General features: G+C 38.4%; 1 protein-coding gene across 3 annotated transcripts in view; it reads right to left on the minus strand.

The window, feature by feature from the left end:
• Positions 1-9,605: 9,605 nt before the first annotated feature.
• Positions 9,606-24,383, minus strand: part of LOC117785507 (bromodomain adjacent to zinc finger domain protein 2B) — a 40,504-nt gene continuing 25,726 nt past the window's right edge. For 2 of the 3 annotated variants that reach the window (XM_034623575.1, XM_034623574.1), the window contains exons 5-17: positions 23,350-24,038; positions 21,443-22,700; positions 21,005-21,277; positions 20,521-20,877; positions 20,134-20,199; positions 19,997-20,041; positions 19,222-19,263; positions 15,074-19,156; positions 12,843-12,964; positions 11,558-12,025; positions 10,768-11,377; positions 10,575-10,696; positions 9,606-10,275 (exon numbers count right to left, since the gene is read on the minus strand). In XM_034623575.1, coding sequence (XP_034479466.1) covers positions 10,119-10,275; positions 10,575-10,696; positions 10,768-11,377; positions 11,558-12,025; positions 12,843-12,964; positions 15,074-19,156; positions 19,222-19,263; positions 19,997-20,041; positions 20,134-20,199; positions 20,521-20,877; positions 21,005-21,277; positions 21,443-22,700; positions 23,350-24,038 — 8,292 coding nt within the window. In that variant the 3' untranslated portion in view covers positions 9,606-10,118. Of the gene's footprint in view, positions 10,276-10,574; positions 10,697-10,767; positions 11,378-11,557; positions 12,026-12,842; positions 13,047-13,094; positions 13,415-15,073; positions 19,157-19,221; positions 19,264-19,996; positions 20,042-20,133; positions 20,200-20,520; positions 20,878-21,004; positions 21,278-21,442; positions 22,701-23,349; positions 24,039-24,383 lie in introns of all 3 variants that reach the window. The other variant, XM_034623576.1, reaches the window with a different exon arrangement.

Consider the following 24,383-nt stretch of genomic DNA (forward strand, 5'->3'; position numbering starts at 1 on the left):
TTAATAGCCAGATCTATATACAATTGATTGTTTGAGTGATCTAGCTTTTTCCATTAGAAAATATCTAAATCTAGCTATGAAACATCTAAAACTGCAACACCGTGTGGCAATTGCAACGTTGATTTGCGGTTCATTAAGTTAATTAAACACGCCGCAATTGGAGCTGTGATCATCATTAAAACAATGAGTTTGGCCAATAAAGTTGTAGCCCATTAGCGCTCTATCTGGCCAACCATCAGTTGAGCATCCATTGGTTATTGGTAACAAATGTTGGCATAGAATAAACCAACAATAGCTAAGACTAATTAACGCAATTGTGCGAAAAGTACGCACGCAACAAAATCAGTTAAAACCAACTGCCAACTTGTCTTACTTATAGCTGTTGTTGCAATTTTCAAACTGCATCACTAAAGCCAATTACAATCGAGCAATGCATTTGATTTAATACCCCTCTCCCTCCCCGTCTCTTTCCTCTTTACACTTGACGATGGCGTTAATTAATTGCAAGGCCAGTTTAAGCCTGGCTTATTACGATTAAAACCAGCAATGGCATTTTGCGTGCTCAACACTTTTTGATGGACAATGCGAATGCTGGCGAATTGTTGCCAATTGTTGTTACAATACAGAAACAAAGGCATTTCTAAGCCAGAGTCGAGGCTCACAGCCATTTAACATTGCTTTAAGCCATGGCTAAGGCGGAAATCGTCAGTTAACGGAATGCCATTTTTACTCGTATTTGAAAGTTTGTATTATTTTATTTTATTTTACACCTTGTTACGGTTCAACAAACGAACAATTGTATTAATAAGCTTTTGCTGTAGCTTAGCCACAATTGTGAAAGCTTTGATTATTGAAATCTCACATGTATTACGTGTTACGTAAAACCTGCAAAATTATATTGAGAATACAAAAACTTTCACTTAATTAAATAATGCACCAGTAAATTTATATATAGAACAGCAAAAATTGCCAAAGCTCTGCTAAAGCTCAACAATTTAAAAGTGAAACTTAGATTGAGATTATTTTTTGTTAAAATATACATGTAATAGTGAAATTCCTCTAAATAATTATTTAATAATACAAAATTAAATACTAGTTTAGTGAGCTAATTTAAAAAAAAAATTTAATGCTAGTTTAGTGAGCTAATTCTAAAGAAGCTCTGCTGATTAAAAACTCAAGCAAGAATAAAAAAATCATCATAGTTAATTTGAATTAGATTCAGATCAATTGTAGCTAATATACACATTTGAACTAGTCAGCTTTTTTCAAGAATTACCTATAAGTAGAAAAGCTCTGCTAATGAAAAGCTTTCACATGTATTGCATGTGAGGAAAAGCACAAAAGCTGATCAGGCAATGTATAGTGCATGTGTATTAGTGAGCTATCTTTTAAACTGACGTTTAAAGGCAAAAGCTTTCTAGGCTTAAAGCTCATATCCATAGCATTTATATAAAAGCATAAAAGCTACCTATTTCTGTCTAATATACAAATAACTTAGGAGTACCAACTAATTTGCAACAACAAAAGTAAAGAAAAATTGAAGTAGATTGTAAATTATAGGCTAAGCTTTTAATTAACCTGGCACATTAGCATGCGGTAGTTAAAAATATCCTGTAAATGAGTGAAATTAAGTATTTGACTAGCTAAGTTCGATTGCCTTGGCCAAAACTAATTAGTAGTAGTTACTAATTAGATGGGAATCGATGCAATTGCTTTGATTGTTAAACTGGCATTGCGTGCTGGGGAAATCCTTAACTTCTCTACCTCGAAATGGGAAAAGAAGCTCATTAGAACAATAATAAAAAAAAAAATACAGCAAAGAAATATTGCGAAAGCTCTACAAATTGACGGCAATTACCAGATATCCGGCCAACAGCTGTGAGAGGCAATGAAAAAAAAGAAATATATTTAAGTTTGGCCAATAATCGTAATTACAATTCAGACACAAGTTACACGAATATCGCAGGGAATATAATTTTCAATTTCTGTGGAAACCTTGCCTAATAATTTCCATTATAGCCATGCAGCTGAGTGTGTGTGTGTGTGTCTGTGTGTGTGTTTGAGCCATATATCATCATTATGAGGCCAAAAAACATTCCAATGCCTGATGACTTTGCACATGTGATGCAGCAGCAGAAAGCAGTTAACACGACAACAGGGCCAACACCAACAGCAACTCGAACAGCAACTCCATTGGTATGGCATGTTACCAAGGCCCAGACTGGATTAGTTACAAACGAACGAATGAACGAATCAACCTCAATATGTCGACAACTTTGTACAAACGGTGGCCATTTTACACGCAGCCAGCGCTAATGACCAAAGCCAAAAAGCAACAACAACAACAACAACGACAACAACAACAACAGAAATCCCACGAAAAGGGCCAAGACAAAGTCAAGTTGTTGTTGGCCACGCAAAAGGTGGCAATTAAAATCGAATGAGCGCCGAAGCTTCCATGTTGAGCACTAATGGGTGCCTCGACTTTCAACTCCCAGTTTAATTCCCAGCTCAACTTCCCCACCTCTCTTCTCCCTCCCTTCGCCCCCTGCCCCTTTTCCTTCCCCTCTTTAAGCTGGAAAATGTGTAGAATTGTTTTAATGGCCGACAATATGGCCGACAAGACTAATGCACTGCGATTAGCAGCGAGCCCAACAAACATACACAACCGACCAACTAGTTACTTCGGCAAACGCAGCAGCTTCGTCAGAAATCGAGCATAAAATTTTTTAATTACAAAAATATTTTCTTCCCTTCCCCCCTCCCCCCCCCTTCTTCCTCTTTTCCCCGCTCTCTTCCCTTCCTCTGCGCGTTTTGTACTACGCATAAATCAAGTGCCGAGTGCAATTTCTCTAGAATATCAAAGACAATTACACTTGAAAATCTCAGGCTCAACTTTGGTTGGAAATTTGAAACTTGAAACGCTCAAAGCCGCCACAGAGATTATGTGATCTGTGGAGCGGAAGTCATGATTAGTGGGTCCATTAAAACTGGCCCGAAAAAAAGCAAAAAACAAAAATTCCCTGTTGCCACTTATGTGTGGCAATAACAAGGAGGATGCTGCTCAGGGTCACTTTCCGACTTGGTCTTTATCTTGTTTACTTATTTCTTGATTCATTATTTCTTTACTTATTTATTTATTCATTTTAATATATTTATTTATTTATTTATTTGCAAATTTATATACCAGTTCTTCGTCACTCTGGCTTTATTTATTTGGATTAATTCTAATCTGTAATAATATAAATTAGTTAATTAAATATTTAAGGTCGTCAAAATTGTAAGCATTAAAGACAAATTTATAAATGATAAATGTTTAATCAAAACTTGAAAATTGCAATACAAAAATAAACATTAAATTAATATTTAAATTAAATAATCTGCAAACTTAAAACTGAGAACGGAAAAGAGGAAAACTATTCAGCTTCAACATCAACCACGCCTGATATTTTAATTTTGCGACAAGTAAGCTTAAAATGGAGTCTGCTTAACTTGGCAAATGCAAATGTTGCATGTTGCAAGCACAAAAACAACAACAGCAACAGTTGTTACCATCCTTAGTCTAGGCCTTGTGTCCATGTGTCAACAGTCAACAATATGATGTTGTTGGCCGACGATCAAGACGCGACGATAATAGAGAGAACGTTGCCACAGACAGCAGCAACAACAGCTACAACAACAGCAGCTGCAGCAGCAACAGTGGCTACAACAACAACGTGAACAACAACGACAAGTTGAAACCATGTTGTACTCGGTTCAAGACTGAGACTTTGTCCATGGCATCATCTTCGTCTTCATCTTCATCTTCATCGTCGTCACCAACAGTTGTTGCCACAGATCCGTGACTGTTTGTTGCTGCCACTACACGCACCAACTTGCCACATTGCCACTTGCAACATTGCACTGCGTGTGAGAAACATTTGCCAGCCTGACATCAAGGCTACAAAACACTCCCTCTTTCTGAGTAGTTTTAGTTTTTGGAAATGAGTAGATATTATAAAATTTAAGTTTAATAAAATAAATAAAACGTTATTATATTTTAAAACTTTTATATAAAAATTTAAAAAAAAAACAAAAGCATACCTTTTTCTAGCAATTATTTTGTTATCTTTTATTTTATAGTCTTTTCTCAAATATTTAACTTTTTTCTGTATATCAAAAATTTTACTCACATCTATCTGAAAATCTGCTTAAATTAATTGCAAGTTGACTGTCATGAATATTTGTAAATAATTCAGTTTTCTTTTTAACTCCAATTAACAATTCTAGCAACATATGTTGTATTGATTTAATATTTTTGAATACTTCCAAACTACTTATTTTCAATGTTATTAACCGAAGCCAAAACGGTAAGAGCTGTGAGGCTAAAATTTTTGCACAACATAGCTGAGACAATTTTATTTATTTTATATATTTAAGATGTTAAAATCTTATCTGCTTATTTAAATGTCATACAAATTTTGTATTAAAATAATCGCTAATGAAATTACATAAATAACAAGTCCTTAATATCAAGTCAAAAATTTAGTTAATATGTATTCCTTATTTGATTATTATAAATTCGTGAAATACATTGAGTTTTACGAATATTTCGTGTATTTTACCTCATTTTAATTCGCATCATTACGAACTTTGCAGTCAACCATTGAGCTGTCATTAGTTTATGAATATTCATGAGTGCATGCATACATATTTATGAGTTATTGTGGCATACTCGTATTATGCAGCCAGCCATTGTAGTCGTATTTCTTTTTTAATCGCATTTTGTGTCTTAATTAATGTTCCAATCACAAAAGAGCCTCAAAACCAATCCCAAAAATGAAAATAACCAAAAAGTATCTGCGCCCATTATCGAAACTCCATTTTGGGGGCCGTTCTGGTCAGCGAACAGCTGCATATGTATGTGTATTTAAATGTATATATATTGAAATATCTGTGTATGTTTATATAGTCATACAGCCTTTGGGTCCAAGTTGGAGACAACGCCATGAAACTCGTTTCATTGCAGAGCGCTAAATTAGTTGCTGCATTCTCTTCCATCTCCATCCTCCATCTGCTTCACCTCCTCCTTCGCATTCTCCTTCCCTTTTTCAATACATTTTTCGTTCTTAATTTCGATGGAGTCAATTTTATTGCTCCACAGCATCGCAGGTAGCGTGCGATTCAAAATCCCATCGATGTCCAAGTTCAAGTCGTACCCAAAGCTGCACTTGGAGCTGATGTAGAAGTTGAAGCTGAAGCTGCAGCTGGAATTGGAATTGGAGTTCGAATTGGAGGAGTTGGAGACGTCGCCATCGTGGGCCGGACTCAGTTAATTTGGTCATCTTCCATGATGTTTTGATAATGCTGCCTCAGCAGCAACAACGACAACAACAACAGCAACAACAACAAAAGCATCGCCTTAGCTTGTCGTGTCTCCTTGCAGTTGTTGTCGTCGCTGTTATACCCTAGACTCATGGTCTTAATAAGGTATGCTGCCTCAGTCAAAAAAAATATATACACAAAATCACAGATTTTTTAAAAATATTTGCACTCTTTAGAAAAAGAAACTACTTCACATTTCCTATGAATTTTTACAGTATCAAAAATATTAATTCAAATAAATATTTATTAACTTCTTCAACGAAAAGTAAAATAAATCGACAACAAAATACTAAGCGCTCCAATAATATAAAAATAGTAATTTTACTATAAAATTGACTAAATAAATTAATTATAATTAACTGATAACTATATATATTCTTTGGAAAATTAATTAATAGACATAAAAATTGAATTAAAAGAAGAAAAATAAACGGAAAGAAAAAAATTGAAGACAAACTCATAATGCATATATATATATTATAAACTAATGTCTAAATTAAAATAATATAAATATAAAATAATATTCTCTGTATAGAAATTTAACGTAAGTTCCATGGAGTAACAGCTAGTCGAGATATTAGTGTTTGTTTTTGTTGCTTACCCTTTCTGACAGAAGACAACAACAACCACAAAGAGAAAAAAGAAGGCAAAGACGAGCACGAAATTCTTGTCGCCCTGAATAATTACATAAATCAGCGATTTTTAAAGCGTTTCGAGTTTCAAGTTTTCAAACTGTCAATGGCTTCCCACACATACATGCTCACAACTATATACAGATATACTCTTATGTATTTATATGCATATATATATGTATACGACTATATCCCTCGATGGCTGACATGCTCACAAAGTTATAACGAAATGTCTTTGGGGTTTAATGAGTCGTTTGCGTGTTGCAGGTTGTCGGCTTTTTAACGCTGATTGTTCCGGATTATGTGTCGGAATTGGAATTGGAATTGGGGATTGGGATTGGGATGAATCGTAAAAAGGGCAGAGTATTAACACGTAAAGAGACGCCGCAAATTCCCACAAAGCTCAGCTTTAATTTCCCAGTTTCACAGTAAAAATCACACCTTCATAAAAATATCTAAAAATAAAAATATAAAGTTAACATGCAAAATTGCTGCCAATCTGTCAGCGTGGCCAAAAAGGGTGATTTATGTGGCCAAGTTGATTGATTTTTTGGCAAATTTCCGCAACTCCATTTGATTTATAATAGGCCAGACAGTTTGCCGTTGCCACATGCCACAAGAGGCAGCCAGCTGACCAAACTGTTGGCCAGTTGCAAGATTGTCCCTGTTGAGTTTCGACATGGCCAATGAACAAAAGCCAAAAGACAGTTGCGGTGACTTTTTGATGCGCTTGCAAAACCAACAAGCTGTAAATTTGTAATTGCCATGTACTCAATATGCTGATTATGGTGCATGCATCCGTCAGATACTCGAACTCAGTCTGACAGTTGATCCAACTGCATCCTCCCCAGAAACTGTAAATGGCGTGTCCAATCAATCGGACTACCAATGGTGGCATCTGGAGCAACCAAGGTTCGAACTGCTCTGCGGTCTGATTCGTTTGACTTTTGGCACACAGATACACGTGCAACGCCTCAGGTTGCATGCCACTTGCCATTTTAACTTTCCAGTTAATTGACATTCAAATTGGCACTCGATGAGCAACCAAAAAATGAAAAGAATATCAGACATACGCAGCTTGGCACTTAGGGATCTCCATTTTAAAAGGGATATAGAGAAATATTTAATTTTAACTCTATGAGTGACTCTGACTCTGTACACTTATGGCTATTATTTTAAATATTAAAATATAAATAATTGTCATTTTTATTTTTTATTATAAACAAAAATACGTAAGAAATTAATTTTTTTTTTTCAGATCTGGATCTTGATTTTAGTGCTTAGATTATGAAAATTGAACATTTTAATTTTCAAATTTTCATCACACTTTAAGCTTTAATCTGCGACTTTGTATTAATTTTTTTAAAAATCATGCCAAATAGAAAAAATTTTTGCTTGTAAGGTTGCTTGATCCAAAGTCTGACCGACTTTAAACTCTCACAACTTTATCAAAACTCAACCGATTTCAATGTCATTTTGATCATGATTTGACCTCCAAATTCCTTCTGCATTCAAAGTAAATTTATTAAGTTAAAAACATTTTTAAATCTCTAGTTTTAGGCTGCGAATTTAATTCCGGAACCGAAACCGATATTGTTAATATAAAAAGGTTTTGTAAGCTGTTTTTTTTCCTTAATCCTGTGATTTTTTTTTTTTTTTTAATATAAATAATTGCAAAATTTCTCAAAATATCTGATGATAAATGTCTAGTAGAACTCGACAAAAATGTAACTTAAATAAAACACCTTTTTATACATGTTTGATATTATTTAGTTGTATTTGTTTCCATGTGTGCGCAAATGTCGAAAGTTCTTGTTTTTTTTTTAGTTTTCCTAAAATTTGGAATTTTTTTTTTTGGGTTTTTCCGAAAGTTTTTTTTGCGGTTTGCTCACAATCATATGTTTAATATTCATTCATCATTAAATAGATTGTATATATGGTAAGGTATTATAATTATTATTAATATTATTAGTTAAATATGCTTTAAAAATAAATGTATTTCTGTTTATGTATCACCAAAAACAACACACATGCAATTAGTTATTGTTTTCACTTTTTCTACGATTGATTTCTTGATTTCTGGATTTTTGGGCATCGAAACTAGGCAAAAGCGTTAAAAAAAATTGGAATTAACTTGCCAAATGATCTATATATATATATATATTTTTAATTGATCTACATATAGTGCTGCTGCAGTTGATGTATATGTAATTCTGGGTAAACTGTCACAACTTTATGAAAATGCCAATAACAGAAGAATAGTTGGAGCATCTGCCGAGTTCCCAAAAATGATCTGTCGGTTTATCCTTCAGTATTTACAACTCTCTCTCTCTCTCTCTCTTTTTGTTTCTATTTCTATTTACAACCAACTACTGCTAAACACATTCATAAATATTAGTTAAATGGCATAACATACAATATACATGTATTATAAATGTGATTTTGGGGTATTGGTATTTGTTATATGGCCAATTCTATTTAAGCCAATTCTGCAACAGAAGTGTTTGTTGTTGTAGGTAGTTCGATTTGTTGAGGTTCTCTGTCTATGTTGTCTGATTTCTGTTCTCTGTGTGATTTTATTGATTGAATTTGTTGTCAATTTGCATATTCATTCTCATTTTAATATTTAATTTTCATTTTCCGTTCATTTGTTTTATTATTGTGCTGCACTGCAAATCATTTAAAATGTATAATGTAAATATTGATATTGGATTTTTTATGATTAACAACACTCGGCAAATATATGTCTTTATATATATATATATATATATTTATTTATTTATTGTGTATTTAATTTTGGATTGTGTGTATGTATGTTTACTTGTTGAACTTTTTTATTTATTTATTGTTATTTAGTATATCATATTTACAGCTAAAATTGTTGTTGCGCTGTTGTCTAATATGCCACATTCATAATTCGTTTTCTAAGCTAAGCTGTAAAATTGCCTTAATTGTCCGATTGTTTAATTTCAATTAATTATTTTATGCATTTCAATTAATAAGTTGCTGTAATACTGTAACTCTCTCTCTCTATCTTTATTCGAATGTGTCTTTGTTGTTGTTGTTTGTTGATTAAAAATGACATTGCTGTTGTTGTTTGTTGTACACTCAGTAAATAATTTAATAGGTATATTTTTGAATTTCAATGTACAAAACGTTGCCGTCTACTTTTACTTTTTTTAAATTTTTAAATCTTTTTGAGTATGTATGGTTTTGTCGTTTATAAGTTTAGTTATAGTTTAAGTTATAGTTTAGTTTGTAGTCATATAAATACAATTAATGCTTGCATACACATATACAAATCGCGTTTTACTATAAGTACAAATACAATTTAAAACTTAAAATGAGCGTGATTACTATCAAATAAAGTACAATGTCATGTAATTTATAAAGTATAGTTAGAGTTATAGTTAGAGTTTAAGTTATAGCTATAGTTAAAGTAAATTACCATTTAATTAATCAAAATATAATCATATGTTATAATAATATAAACAAAGCAAAGCAGCTTTGTGCACAAAATACTGTTCAAAATGTTGCATTTACAGACGACACACACGTGAGACGCACGAAATTGTTGTTCTTGCCTCTCTAGTTGCAGTTTTGTTGTTGTTTTTAGTTGCTGCTACTAACAAAGGCGATTAAGCAAGTTTATCCCTTGAAAAATACACACATTTTCTGCTCACATTTTATTTTACTTGTTGTTGAAACTAGAACGCGTCTCTCTCTCTCCTCTCTCTCATTCGATATATAGATATCTATATAATTGTGTATTCCATATTTTGTGTATAAATATATATAATGCATAATAATACAAACTAGAGCTACCACTTTCTTTTTCTCCTTTGCTTCATCTGCTTCTGTTTCTTCTTATATACAAAAATTCTACTGTCTAGTTGCAACTTCACACAGTCTCTACCAAAATTGTGCTGCTGTTGCGGCTGTGACTGGCGGCATTGTCGTTGTTGTACTTCCAGTTGTTGTTGCTGTTGATGCTGCTGTTGTTGATGCGGTTGTTGTTACTCCTACTGCAGTTGTTGGTGTTGTTGTTGCTGCTGGCAACGCTGCAGTTGTTGGCGTTGCTGTTGTTGTTGGTGTTGGGCTAAGCTGTGGCAGTGGAGGATATCAGGAGTGCTTGTCGGTTAATTCCGTCCAGCGCGATTCGAAGAACTTGCGCATTCCATGTCCCGCCTTGCCAACTGGAGAATCATCCTCGTTGAACATCTCACAGTTGTCAAAGATTTGCCTCACATCCACACAAAAGTCCTCGCGACACTTGTAGCTGCAAAAGTTTGGAAAAGGGGATTTATTTAAATCAGCAACCATACTCGTATTACAAAATTATTTATTTACTTTTGTTAATAAAATTGGTAAACAATTCTGATCTTTTATCTAATTTAAAAAAATATATATAACATAATAAACCAGTTTTCATTTTAAAATTAACAATGATGTTTAGTTGTTTATATATATCACAAACTTTTAGAGTCTGTTTTCTTAAGTATATAAAAAGTATTTTATGGTAGAAAATGACTGATTATTTCTCTATTTTCATTAATAACTATTTTTAGCTTCACCCACCTCAAATCCTGCAGTTTCTTTTTGATGGTGGACAGATCCATGGGTGTCTTAATGATTTTGCGATATGTGGGAAATTGTTTGGTGTTCACTGGCAACAGAAATGGCCACGAATCCTCATGAAGCTAACAAAGATGAAAGAAATATGTTTATTATTACACTCTTAATTTAATATATTTCTATTCTCAAAGCTCACCTCCATCTCGCCCAGGAGCGTCTTGCAGACGGCGAGCTCCTTAATGAGCTTTTTAGTGGCATGCTTCTCTTTCTTCTCCTGCTTCAGCTTCTCCTTGGCCTCCTGTATGGCGTGTATGTTGATGGGAGGCGGCGACATTTGTGTGCCACCTGGGGGCGTGGGCGTGCAAGTCCGTGGCGAGGGCATGGCCATCAGTTGTGGCTGCTGCTGCTGCTGAGGCGGCGATTGGCACGTCACATTGAGCAGCGACGTTGGCGATGCTTGCAACATGACGGGCGTCGTGACATTCGCAGCATTCGGTGTTGGTGGCTGCAACGTTGGCGCTGGCAGCGCTGGAGGCGGCGGCGTTGGCGTCGGCGCAGGTGTCGGCGTTGGCGTACGCGTCGGCGTCACAGCACGCGGCGACATTGCCACAAACTGCATCGCTTGTGGCGCTGGCACCATCCCAAAGCTACTCGGTGGCACATAGCCGCCTGTGGCAAAGGAAGCGGCTGCCTCCTCCAGCTGGACACCGCCATTATTGGCACCCAGGTGTGCCTGGAAGCGACTCGTGTCTATCGAGTTGTTGTGGTGCTCATCGTACGTCGCCGAGGCAATCGAATGCGCTGGACTGTAAATGCCAAAGGGAATTGTGATTTGAAAAACCAAGACCAAGAAAAATCATCTACACGAGGTAAAAGTCTAGCTACAGCCCCAAATTCCTTTTATCGAATTTTGTGACCAAAAATAATATTTATTTTCATATAATATATAGTAATGCCTTTACTAGCCACGACAGACTGTGACTTACCTAAGCGGTGCTGGAAGAGATGTCATGGACTCGTCATGCGACGAGTTCAGCGATTGCTGTGAACTGTGCAACAACAGTTGCTGCTGTTGTTGTTGCTGGTGTGGATCAATGGGGCACAATTGTTCCATGCTGCCACCAGCTGTGGATGCCATCAGCTGCTGCTTCTCGTTCCCCCGTCGCTTTGCCGCGGTGCTTGCATCTCGATCTCGTCTCGATTTGCTGCTGCTGCCGCTGCCGCTGCTGCTGGCGGCACTGCGTTTCTTGGGGGGCGGGGCACGTGTGATGCAGCCGTGGCAATACCACTTGCCACGTGGCACCTTCAGCAGTGGCGGAATGTAGCAATCGGCGTGATAAGCACGTGGACACAAATCACAGTAGATCATCTTGCCAACGGGCGAGGGACGATGTCCGCCACAGACGATGCACTTCCTCTCGTTGGTCGCCTTGTTGACGCACTCATAACAGTACCTGGTGGCAAGAAGAAGAAAGTGTAGGAAGTTTTAGTTACATGTGGAAGAGAGACAATCAAGTTATTCAGACAATAATGCTATATTATTACTAGGTCTCTATTTTCATTTGCTCAGTTGGTCGTATTCTTTTTCTGTCTTATAAAATAACAAACTATTATTAATAATTACATTTTAATTGGAAAAAAACCTTGAACAACTTTATTTCAATTTATATATTTTAATAAATTTGATAAATAAAATGAATGTATAATATACACAAAAAAAAATTTTACCAATATCAAATAACAGTTACATTTTAATTTTAAATTTAAAAAATTTAAAAAACACAATTTTTATTCTTAAATTATATTTTTGTATGAATTAAATAAACAAAAATAAAAACAAGTAAAACCAAATGAAATAATATTTACATTTTAATTTATAATTTAAATATTTGTTACTTTGCAATTTTTAATTGAAATAATATAGTATTAAAGAAAATTAAATATTAATTGGTTAATTTGCAATTTTTTTAATTGAAATATTCCATAAATAAGATAAACTGATGAACTGAGCAACAACAGACCAAGTTTATTCATTAATTTGTTGAAAATTCTATCAAAAAGGGGGCAGTGCGTGGGCGTGGCAAGGACATGGGCAAAGACAAAGAAACGAAGGAATGAAATTAAAACGTAAACGAAAACAACGCAAAAAGACGCGAGACAAAATAAATGAGAGATGAAGACAGAGACATAGAGAGAGAGTGAGAGATAGAGAGAGAGAGTGAGGATGAAGGAGAATTAAATTTGTATTTTATGCAATTTTTGGATACTCACCAGTCACCATCGGGTATGTTGTCCATTTTGGGCTTGAAGCAATAGGTGTGATAACCCTTATCGCATCCATCGCACAGCAACAGCTTATCCTCATTCTCGCCCGATGTACAAAATTGGCAATTCTGCAAGGAATTTGAATATTTGCAAGAGTTTGTAGTATGGCCAGAACGTCGTCTTCTGCCTTGATGTTGTTGTTGTTGTTGTCTGCCACGTTTCCCGTTTGTGTTTGTGTAAGTGCGAGTGTGAGTATACGAATTGCCGTCACTGTCCGTGTCATAGTCAGAGTTGGAGTTGGAGTTTGAGTTCGAATTCGAGTTGGATTCGCAACCATTTTGTTGCAATGCTTTTAAATTGATTTTTATTGTCATTGGCGGCATTTCTTTCACATTCTCCTGTGGCTTTTGTTTCGCTTTCTTTGGGGTTGCCTTCTTCTCCTTTTTCTTAGCTGGTTGTTGTTGTTCTTGTTGTTGTTGCTGTTGCTGCTTCTTTTTTGGTGTTGCCTGCTTTTTGGCGCTGCTTTTTTGCTTCTTCTTGCTGTTGTTGGACTTGTTGTTCTTTGTACGCGTTGCATACTTTTGTGCGTCAGTGTATTTCAGTCAGTCCAAGTTCGAGTTGCGGTTCGTTTGTTAGTTCGTGTTTGTGTTCGATGTTGCGTTCGTTTTCAGACAGGCAAACGGGTAAACGGTAAACGGTCAACGGTCAACGGATAACGGAATAACAGATAAACGGTAGCGGGTATTTTGGCAACCAAAGCATTCAATTGTGAAATAAACAAATGGCAGTGTATTTATGCATGTATTTCATGTATGTAGATGTGTATGTAGATGTGTGTGTATGTGTATGTGTGTGTGAGTATGAAAGCGTTAAATTCGTTTTTGAGAACAAGAAAACACCATTTATTTTTATTTTTTGAAAACAACACCACAAACAACAAACAAGTCAAACATTCAGCGATAAAAGTGTTAAGAAAGAAAAAAAGAAGAACAAACAATCAAAAATCGAATTAATTTTCAAGGCAGTCAAGAAATTTTTTTTTCAATTCAAAGGACGTTTTGAATGGGATGCATAAAGAACTAAACTAAAAAGTAATTCATCTACTATGCAACAAAAAAAAAGTATGCAACTAAAAAATATCTAGTTTCTAGCTATTAAAAATTATTTTAAAATAAATAAAATAATTTAGTAATTAGCTTTTAAAAATTTCTGCAAGTCTATTATTTCATTTAATATTGGAACTAACCTAATCCATATATTTAGTTTTGTCTTTAGAAATGCTAATTTATTTCTAACTCAATTTTGGATAGATAGGGTAGTATATATATATTTTTTTTTATAATTCGATCTACCTTTCAATAAGTATTTGTCAAGAAAGTATTTTCACTACCTCCAAAATTAACACATTTTTTTTAATAGATTTAAAAAAAAATTGTTTTTATTATTTTTATCTCGTTAATTTATTTCTAACTCAATTTTGGATAGATATGGTAGTATAAAATTTTTATTTTTTTTTATAATTGGATCTACCTTTCAATAAGTATTTGTCTAGAAAGTATTTTTACTACCTTCAAAATTTACAAATTTATTTTAATAGTTTTAAAAAAAAATTGTTATTATTATAATTCTTGTCTATGGCGTTAATAAGAAATACAAGAATTTTTGAAATTTAATCATTTTTTAAAAATAAATTAATAAATATGTGAGTTTATTTATTTGTAAATATTTTAATCCATTAACATACCTATCTAAACATTTCTTATCTAAATATTCTCCAATAAAAGACTATCTATATTTAACTGAAATATCCCTCCATTTATCAAGATTCCTATCTATCTATATATTTTCCTATATATCCATCAGTTTGTCTAATTCTCTGTTTAAATCTACATATCAAATGTAAAAGTTTAATGAAATTAGTAATGATTAAAAACTCAGTGTTGAGTATGGTTAGTGCATGTGTATGTGTGAGTATGTGTGTGTATGTGTGTGTGGGAAAACTACATTTAAACCGGTTGTGAGTGAGAATGAAAGCCAAACTTATTAATGAGGGAACTTAATTGATTGATTAATTAATATAAACATATCAATGCACCAATGTGAGTGTGTGTAGGAATGTCGAGGGGGACGGGGATCGGGGTTCGGGGGTAAGAGGAAACAGGGTTGCCAAGCTAAGAGATAAGCCAAAAAAAAATAGAGTAGAAATAAATAATAATTGCAAAATAAAAAAAACTTACCGCCTTCATGATGCTCTTGTCCCATGCCACACACGACTCGAGGACATACAAGGCCATGGCCAGCTGGGCGGTGGTGTGGGAACGTGCCACGGCATCTCGCCACTGCACCAGACCTTTCGGTATATTCTCCACCTTTTCGTCCTTGTCGCTGTCGCAGTTGCTGGCAGGAGAAGCGGCACCTGAGCACGTCTCCATTGGGGCAGCCACAAGTGTGTCACATGTGGTTGTTGTTCCGGTTGCACTTGTTGCAAGTGTTGCTGCTGTTGTTGTTGCTGCTGCAGCTGCTGCCAAGGCCATGGTGCGTTCATTAAACGCCGAGGCATTCAAATTGTTGCCAGGTTGTTGTTGCTGTTGCTGCAGCAACTGTTGCTGCTGCTGTTGTTGCTGCTGTTGCATCTGCAACAGATATGCCGCAGCTGAGGCTGAATTCTGCGTCTGTGTGGATGTGTGTTGATTCTGTGCAATCACCGCAAGATGTGCATCACCAGTTTGCGAACCCAGCGGAGGCTTTAAATATCTCCTCTCAATGTTCGCCTCCAGATCGATGATGCGTTCCCTAATCATCGGTATAATGCTGACAAATTCCGATTCCTGCAGTTCCTCCGAGTCCGTAGCATTCAAATTCAATTCATTGTCGGTACGTGTGGGCAACTGCCAATTCTTCAGCTGCATCGAGGCACTCGCTATTTTATCCTCCAGCGATTCCAGCTGCTCCAATAGCGCCAATTCCACCCGCCTGGCCACCTTGGGATTCCAATCGCCAATCTTATCCGGTTGCATATACTCCACCAAGTCCACAACTTGTGCCTCATGCAATTTCAATTGATAATTGACGCCCAGCGGTTGCTCCAATCCCAAGAATCTCTGCAGATTCTCTTGCAATTCACGTTCTCGCAAACCCGAGGGATTCAGTGTCTTCAAAAGTTCGCGCAGCTTCTGTTCATCATCGAGCTGCCACCAGCCATAACGTTGCCTGCGTGGCACATAGACACCATGCACCTTCTCGGGGAATCCCGCCAATTTGACCTGCTCCAACAGACGATGCTCGTCGGGAGTCATGGCCAGTGGCAGTGGAATATCAATGGGTATATAGGTTTGTACGCTGCTCAGCGACATGTTGGCAATGTTGTGGTAATAAGCCTGGGATAAGGCTTCATCCAGACGCAGCTCAATTTTGGGTTTCAGCTCGGCAGATTCTCCTCCCGATCCCACTCCGACTCCGAGACTACCTCCTCCTGTGTCCTGTGTCACATCAGTGGCCAAACGAAAAAACGATTCCCTTTCGCTTTTAGTTTTATTGAGTTGCTCCTGCTCCTGCTCCCGCTCCCCCCTCGGCTCCTCATCGTTGTCAGTCAACTGATGAGGAGAAGCCAGACCGTTTTTTGACACCGTTACCGTTAGCTTGCCCTGCTCATACTCATCCAACTTGGCCAACATCTGCTTCTCATCCAGTCCGGACAACGTAAAGATGCACTCCTGACTGAACTTCGTGGGATCCACTTTGCACTCCTCCATGGGTATGCTATAATATTGCATGTTGTTGATCAAATCCCAGGCATGTCCCTGCAACTGCAACTGGGAGCTGCAATGCTGATAGCTGGCATAATTCAGCTGTAATTCATTGGCCACCACGCCCCCCTCCTCCGCGGGCAGTTCACTGATTAACGGCACTTGCCTCTTGACAATGGAAAACCATTTGGGCGTGGAATCTTCAACTATAATGCAGTCATCCTCCTTTTTCATATCATCCAAACTCTCCAGTTTATCACAGTTGCCATTGTTGTTGTTATTGTTGTTGTTTGTGTTGTTGTTGTTGTTGCTGAGTGTTGGAATTAAGCCTGGTATTGTTGGTATCTTGATTTCCGCCTCAAAATCGGTCTTGGTGGAGATGTGCACTGTGGGCGGTGGTCCCATCAGTTCCATCTCGGACTTCACTTTAATCTCTGGTCGTGTCACCATCATTTCTGGCTGGGATTTCACGACCACTGGCATCGGTTCATCATCATCATCACCGAGATCCACAATTTCTGGCTCAACTTTGTTAATTTCCGTCACATCATCATCATCATCATCGTCATCAACTACAGCTTGATTGTTCTGTGAATGATTCCCTGGTGGATCCTTGTGCTGCTCCGGCTCCACACTGTCCACCTCCATGTGCTCCGTCTCCACAGGCTGCTCTGCCTGCTTCTCCACATCTTCCTTCATCTGAACATCCTGCACCTGCTCCTCCGTCTGCTTCTCTTGCTCCTGCTCCTGTTTCTCCTCCTGCTTGCCCTTCTTCTGCTCATCCATCGCCTCGAGTGCTTCGTGATAATCACATATATCATTCTGCGCCGATTCCAGCGCTTCTATAAAGATGCCACCCGCCTTGGGCAACTTCCAGTAGCGTCGCCAGAAACGATCCTGACCAAAGCACGCGGCCCTCAATTGATTTGTGCTCTTCTCCAGCGCCTCCTTGCAGTTCAACGAGGCACGCACAATCTTGTCCAGCTTCTTTTGCAACTCATCGGCACTGAGGCGATTGTCCTCATCCTCCTCGACATTGGTTATCTCCGAATCGAGATCGGACAGATCATCCTCAATGATGCTCACGTCATGGCTGCCATCCTCTTGGATGGAGGAGCGTGCTCCACTCTTTTTGGCCTGCATCAAAGCGGTCATCGCAGTGGACTCAGTTGTTGTTGTTGTTATTGCTGTTCCTGTTGTTGTGGTTATTGCTGTTGTTACGGCTGTGGTGGTTGTTGTTGTTGTTGTTGATACAGTTGCTCCATTTTGTTGCAACTCCTCCAGCTTGGCGGGGGATTCAGTAACTTGAGGGGTTTCATTGTGGGCACAATCTGCATCCAGTTCCATGGGCTGTGCCTGTCCCCCGTCCGCCTCGTCCTTGTTGGCTTTTATCAACTCTTGCCCCTCCTCCTCGCCTGGCACCACAGTCGCTTCCCCTGCAGCTTCTGTTGCTTCTGCCGCTTCCGCATCCACTTCTGTTCCTCCAACCGCTCCCGCTTCCGCTCCTCCTCCTGCCTCTGCCTCTGCCTGCTTGGCCAGACGTTCTCGCTCCTTTTCCCGCTCCCGCTCCGCATCCAGTTTCTGTTGTGCCAGGAGCGCCTGCATCGCTGCCTCCCGCTCCGCCTGCGCCTTCTCATAGGCCTCAATTCTGGCCTTGCGCTGATGCAGCGCCTTATATTTGCGCACCTTCATGTCCGTCATGTACTTCTCCTTGCGCATCTGGGCACAAGTTTCCAGACTGCCGTCGATCTGCCGCAGCACGGCCTTGTTCATCAGCAGATCGTTGCAGAGATGGGCCAACATTTGTGCTTTTCTCGTGGGATTCAATGCCACAAATGGCCGATCCTTCAGAGAATGTGATAATTTCCATGTGTCGTTCTCATGCAACAACTTGTAATACTCATGATTCTTGGCCGAATGCGTTGCCGAATCCGCATCCAACTGATGATGATCGGGCACCCGTCGTTCCCGCTCCCTGTCCACCGTAATCCCATGCATCTGACGGATCTCTCCCGTTGCCGTGGCATACAAATAAATGCGTAATATTTCGGATACATTTGAATTTGTTATATCCGCATTACGCAAGGATTGACCCAGGAGTGTGGTATGACGTCCAGGATTGGGCACACCGGGATCCTCAATGGCACAGACCAACAGATGCGTCATCACCGACAACAGTTCCTCCTCCGCATCCGCATTGCTATCGCTGATGAGGGCATCATGGAGATTCTGCAGTGATGGCAACGATTCCATGTCGAATCCAAGTGTTTCCCCAAAGTTGTGCAGGAATTCAAAGACCATCAGGAGATCGGCCATCGCCTGACCAGGCAAACGATTCCCGGCAATTCTCTCCAGCTCTGGAACTGTCATCTCCTGTGGCAGCTCCGAATCCTCATTCGGTTTCCGAATCAATTGCAGAATCTCTGCATCTCGTTTACGTTCGGCCATGCGACGTTCCCTTAGGATTAGACGATCCAACACCAGTTGATGCTTCTTCTTCTCGCGCTCCTCGAATTTACGGCGCAGCTCCAGCATCCGGATGAGGTTCATGTGCTGACGACGTCGCTCACGTTCCTTTCAAGAAAGTAAATCGAGATTAATAAAGGAGAAACTGGGTATAATTTAATTAAATCTCTTACCATTTCAGCAGCCAGCAAAAGTTCCTTTTGCTTTTGCAGTTCCTTAGGGAGAGCAGAGAGAGCAAAATGACAGATTAGTTGCGAATCAATAGAAGTCAAGTAAAGGAAAATGATTTTAAGATTGGTCCTAGAAAAATAAGTCAAGGGATAGGGAAATAGGGGAGCACAACAAGAATCAGGACACTAACAACTGTCTATTAAAAAAGATTTCAAAAAATACTTAACTATATGTCTATCAACTGATTTTCTTTCTTTTTTTAATTATAGTTAAATAATTTATTAATTTATTTATAAAAAAAAAACTATAGTTATCCGACAAAACATTATACGTTTAATTTACAAATTAAAATGTTAAATTATTTTTTTAATAACTATTTAATTTTAATTATTTTTTCTTATTTGAATTATTTAGAAAAAAAAAAAAAAGTTTAAAAATATTTTTTTTTTATTATACAAATCAACAAAAAATTTGTGGTCTTCAATTTTGATTTTAAAATTTTAATCGTTAAGAAAGATAAAAAAAAAGCTTAACTGCCAAATTTTTGTAATACTTTTTAAATTTGGCTATAACTTCTCTAATCACAATGAAGATGGTTAATTGAGACCACAAATATACTATAATGTACTATTAACCCGATCAAAGGATCAAGAAAAACAAAATCCCAGAAGAAATGTAATAAATGAGAAAGTCAACAGAAAGTGTACAAAAAGAAGTGCAAGAGAAAAAGTACATAAAGAGAATGAGAATGAGAAGAATGGGTATTGATATTTGTACCTGTTCTTTAGCTAGAATTGCTTCCTGGCGTCGCTTCTCTTTCTCCTGCATATGACAAAAGAAAGATGCCAATTTGAGAAAAGGACTTGACACAGAGACAAAAGTGAGACACTTGAAATGAGATTTGATGTACTGACCTGCTGCTTTTTGAGCAACTCCTCCTGCTTGAGACGATCCAATTCCTCCTGACGCTTCTTGCGCTCCTGCAAATGAAGACACAAGGAATTTAGATAAGATAATAAGATAAGATAACTTAGTTAAGTAAATAAATCAATTGAATGCAAATATTCTACAGTAAACATGGATTATGAATCCAAAACAACTTCTATTTATATATTTTTTTAAAAAAATTATTTTTAATTCATGTTTATTTAACTTGCAGATATGTAAAGACTGCAAAATTCTAGTTACATTTAAATTGTAATTAAAATTTCACAAAATATTTTTAGAAATTTTTTAAATTGTATTGCATTTATTAAATCAAAATTAGAGTATATTTAAAGATTTAAATCACTGAAACTTACCTCAATTGCCTGTTGATTCTTGAGCTCCTTCTCCTTGCGCTGCTGCTCCAACTTGGCATTCTTCTCCTGCCTGGCCTTCTCCTTGTTACGGGCCAGTTCCTCCTTCTGCTGCTTTTTTGCATCCCGCATCGCCTGCTGTTGCTTGGCAATCTCAATGCGCTGTTCCACGTTGAGGGTTTGACGTGTAAAGACCTTTAAGTCCTCCAGCCGCTTGGCCACATCCTCATCCGTCATGCGGATGTATTCACCATCATTGGCATAAGGAGGCGGCGCCGGTTGTAAAAATGAACCCACAATGGCACGTGCCGAGAAACTGAAATTCTCACGTGTCAAACTCGATGGCTGTTGCTCCAAAAGCTGAAGAGGAGAGACAGAAAGAGAGGGAAGTGTGTTTATAGAGTATCTATTAATGTTAGCATCTTCTTTCCAGGCTGGAAACTTCTTCTCTCCATTTATAAATTACAAATGCGCCCTACAAACTCACAGCAAAGACTTGGCCAATGGTCTTGAGTGGCAAGGTGCTTCCAGGTGCATAATACGTGACCTCGCCACGTATTTGTCCCTGCTTGGTTAGTCCCCTGATGACCGTGTCCCGTTTCCAGCCCAGCTCTAGCGGCACACGCAACTCTGCCACATTGAGTATATTGGCATCTTCACTCTCCGATTCCGAGAGTCCACTCTCAGCGGCAACGCTCTCCGAATCCGTTGACGTTTCCATGTGCGCATTTGCCTCGCTCAGCGCCAGACGAATCTTCTCCTGCAATTGATGAATATCATTTAAATTAAATGCAAATTAAACAATATATCAATATTAAAAGTTAGCTTGGCATATCTAAAGGGAAAACAAAAGGTTCTTCCTTATAAAATTTAAATTTTCAACTTAGGAAGAGTATAAAAAGGTAATAATTCCCTGTGAACTTACAATATCTGCGCCTTGTTGCAGCAACTGTTGTGTGGCAAGCATGGGCTTCAAACCCACGGCACGAGATTGTGCCAGCAGCGAGGCAACTGTATTCTTCTTGGGTTTGGACACACCACGTCCCAAATTGCGTGGACGTCCCTCTTTGTAACTGGATGAACCAGAGCCCGATCCCGATCCAGAGCTAGATGTGCCCGATGTGGCAGGCAAATTGCCCTGGGCAGGAGAGGGGGATGCACCGCCGGCACCACTGCCAGAGATGGAACCACCTGGCATGCCGCCAGTGCCGCCCAAGGCTGCGGTTATGGAGCTGAGACTTTGTAGACTGTTGGAGCCATTGCCACCGACAACCTGAGTCTGATACTCGCTGGCAAGATTTCCCAATGTGGAGGCAGCTGTGGCAGCTCCTCCTCCTCCTCCGCCAGCTGCTGCTGAAGCGGATGATGAGCTCTTGTCCGACGGCTTCATGGAGAGATTGAGAGGCGCATCAAAGTCATCAATGGTTATGGGATTTGAGGCGGAACCAATGGCTCCTGTGGCGGGCATTGTGCTCGACTTTAAGCTAAGATTGACACCCGAGCCGAGTTGTGGGTCTGTGGTCAGATCATGCAACTCCTTGTTGCAACCTTTGCTGGACAGATTGTATGCACCATTCGAGGTGATTGTCGGTGGCAATTTGATGACCTCAACACGATCACTGGACACATTGTGACCACCCATTGTTGTGGTTGTTGTTGATCCTGCGGTGCTTGTTATTGTTGCCGAGGAGGAGGAGGAGGAAACGGAAACAGAGGCAGCTGATGAGGCAGCTGCCACAACTGCCTTGGATACATTGCTCAACTGATCCATTGGACTCATGCCCAGTGCACTCATGGGCATTCCAGCTGCTCCCAGCATGCCATGCAAGTGTTGTTGTTGTTGTGCCGCCGCTGCCATTGCGGCGTATTCCATTTCGAGACGTGCCCGCTTCGCCGGACTGAGGCCTGGAAACGCAAGCAGAGAGGAAATTGCATTTGTTGTGCTTTCAAAATCCTTTTGTTGCTGTTGTGTTAGTTGATTGTGTTGCTGTTGTTGTTGTTCTGCTTGGTGTTGTTGTTGTTGTTGTTTCTGTGTTTGTTGTTGTTCAGTTTCGGAAATGGTCTTCTTGCGACCACGCGATGTACTACCAGGAATCTTGGGGCCCACGATGGAGGACGTATACTTAATGATCTCCGTATCTGGCGGCAATCGCACGCCCAACAACGACGGATGCTCACTGCTGCTGAAACAACAAAAGAGCAAATATTTAGAAACTTAATAAAAATATATGTACAATAATAAAAAACATATAATAGAAAATTGTAATAAATTATTATAATGAGTAATGAAATTAATAATATCAACTTGTAGATCGTAATAAAAATATTAAGAAGATCAGAACAACAATACAACATTTTAGATGACAACGAAATACTCTGCGCCCTAAGCAATTAAATACCCGAACATGATATTGTTATTTAAGTTTTAATTTTATAACTCTACATATTTGGTTAAATGTAAAAATCAAGAAGTAAAAATAAGAACCGAGTTACATATATCTAGTTTTTCCAAATCAATTTTTGTTAAAAATGGTCAAGTAAAAAGAATGATAAAATGGACAGTGAATAAAAAAACAATTGAATTTTCCAATTTTGTGAAAAATAATAGAATGATGAAATTGACTTTCACAAGGAAATCGTTTGAAATTGGTTAAAGTTTGAAGTTTTTAAAATAGGGTCAATACTTAAAACATCCTGTTTTCTTTTGACTGTCGTCCAAAATAACAAAAATCTGTAATACGAATTTTTGACGCAGTGTAAAATCATGACTAGTTCAATGAAATTTTCTGCTCTCTCTTATCTTCACTCTCTCTGCTCTCTCTCTCTTCTCACCTGCTCATCATGGCCGCATTAGTCATGTAATCCTTGGCGCTTCCTTTGCTCCCGCTGCCGCCAGACATTGTTGTGCTGGGCAATTGTTGCTGCTGCTGTTGTTGTTGCTGCTGTGAGGGATGCGCTGATGAGGTGACTGTGGCACTGGGCGTGCCACCTGTGCTGGCCGCAAGCGCATTCATCGCCGCCTGCATGCTCTGCTGTGGCGTCATGCCCAATGCCCCAAATTGTGACAGTGAATTGAGCGCATTTAATGATGGATTATTCTTGTCACGATCACGATCCCGATCGCGATCCTTGCCAGATCCATGCGGTGACATGGAGATGCCCGGATGTAAACTGGAACTGGAGCTGACATTTGTGGATGTCTTGCTGCTGGACATGATGCCAGAACTGTTGTTGCCACCTCCGACTCCGCTGCTCAGACTCATGGCCAGATTGGAGAGGCCATGAGCGTGCAACGATGATGAGTTGCCACCTCCACCTCCGCCACTATTTGACTTTTTGCTGGAGCAACTGTTGGAGCTGTTGACCCCTGACCCCGAGGCGGCAGCTGCCACCGCCTGCATGGCCAGCAGTTCCTTGTGCAACGTCACCGGATCATACGCAGAGCCGGGATTACTCGTCAAGCTGCTGCCGCTGCTGCTGCTCGTCATCGTCGAGGGTTTCCCATAAGCACTCGCCGTGCTCTGCAAAATACACACAGAGAATTAATAAATATAAATAAACATACATTCATATGTAATTTTATCTTATTGCATTAAATTAGAAAACATATTAAATTTAAATATTAAACACTTTGATTTGGCTAAATATATTAAACTTTAATAATTAATAATATTTTATCATTAAAAGTTATATATTAAAACCAATGTGAAAAATTTAATAATAATAATATAAAATTGTGTATTGAGATAAGTGTTTGATTCATATTAATTGTTAAAATTTAAATATTTTAATTTAAATCTTCGAAAATAGACTTTTTTGAAAGTGTTGTTAAAGGCATAGACATAAAGTCACATTCTGCAATATCT

Source organism: Drosophila innubila (genome assembly GCF_004354385.1).
Source record: "Drosophila innubila isolate TH190305 chromosome 2R unlocalized genomic scaffold, UK_Dinn_1.0 1_C_2R, whole genome shotgun sequence".
Taxonomy (NCBI): Eukaryota; Metazoa; Arthropoda; class Insecta; order Diptera; family Drosophilidae; genus Drosophila; species Drosophila innubila.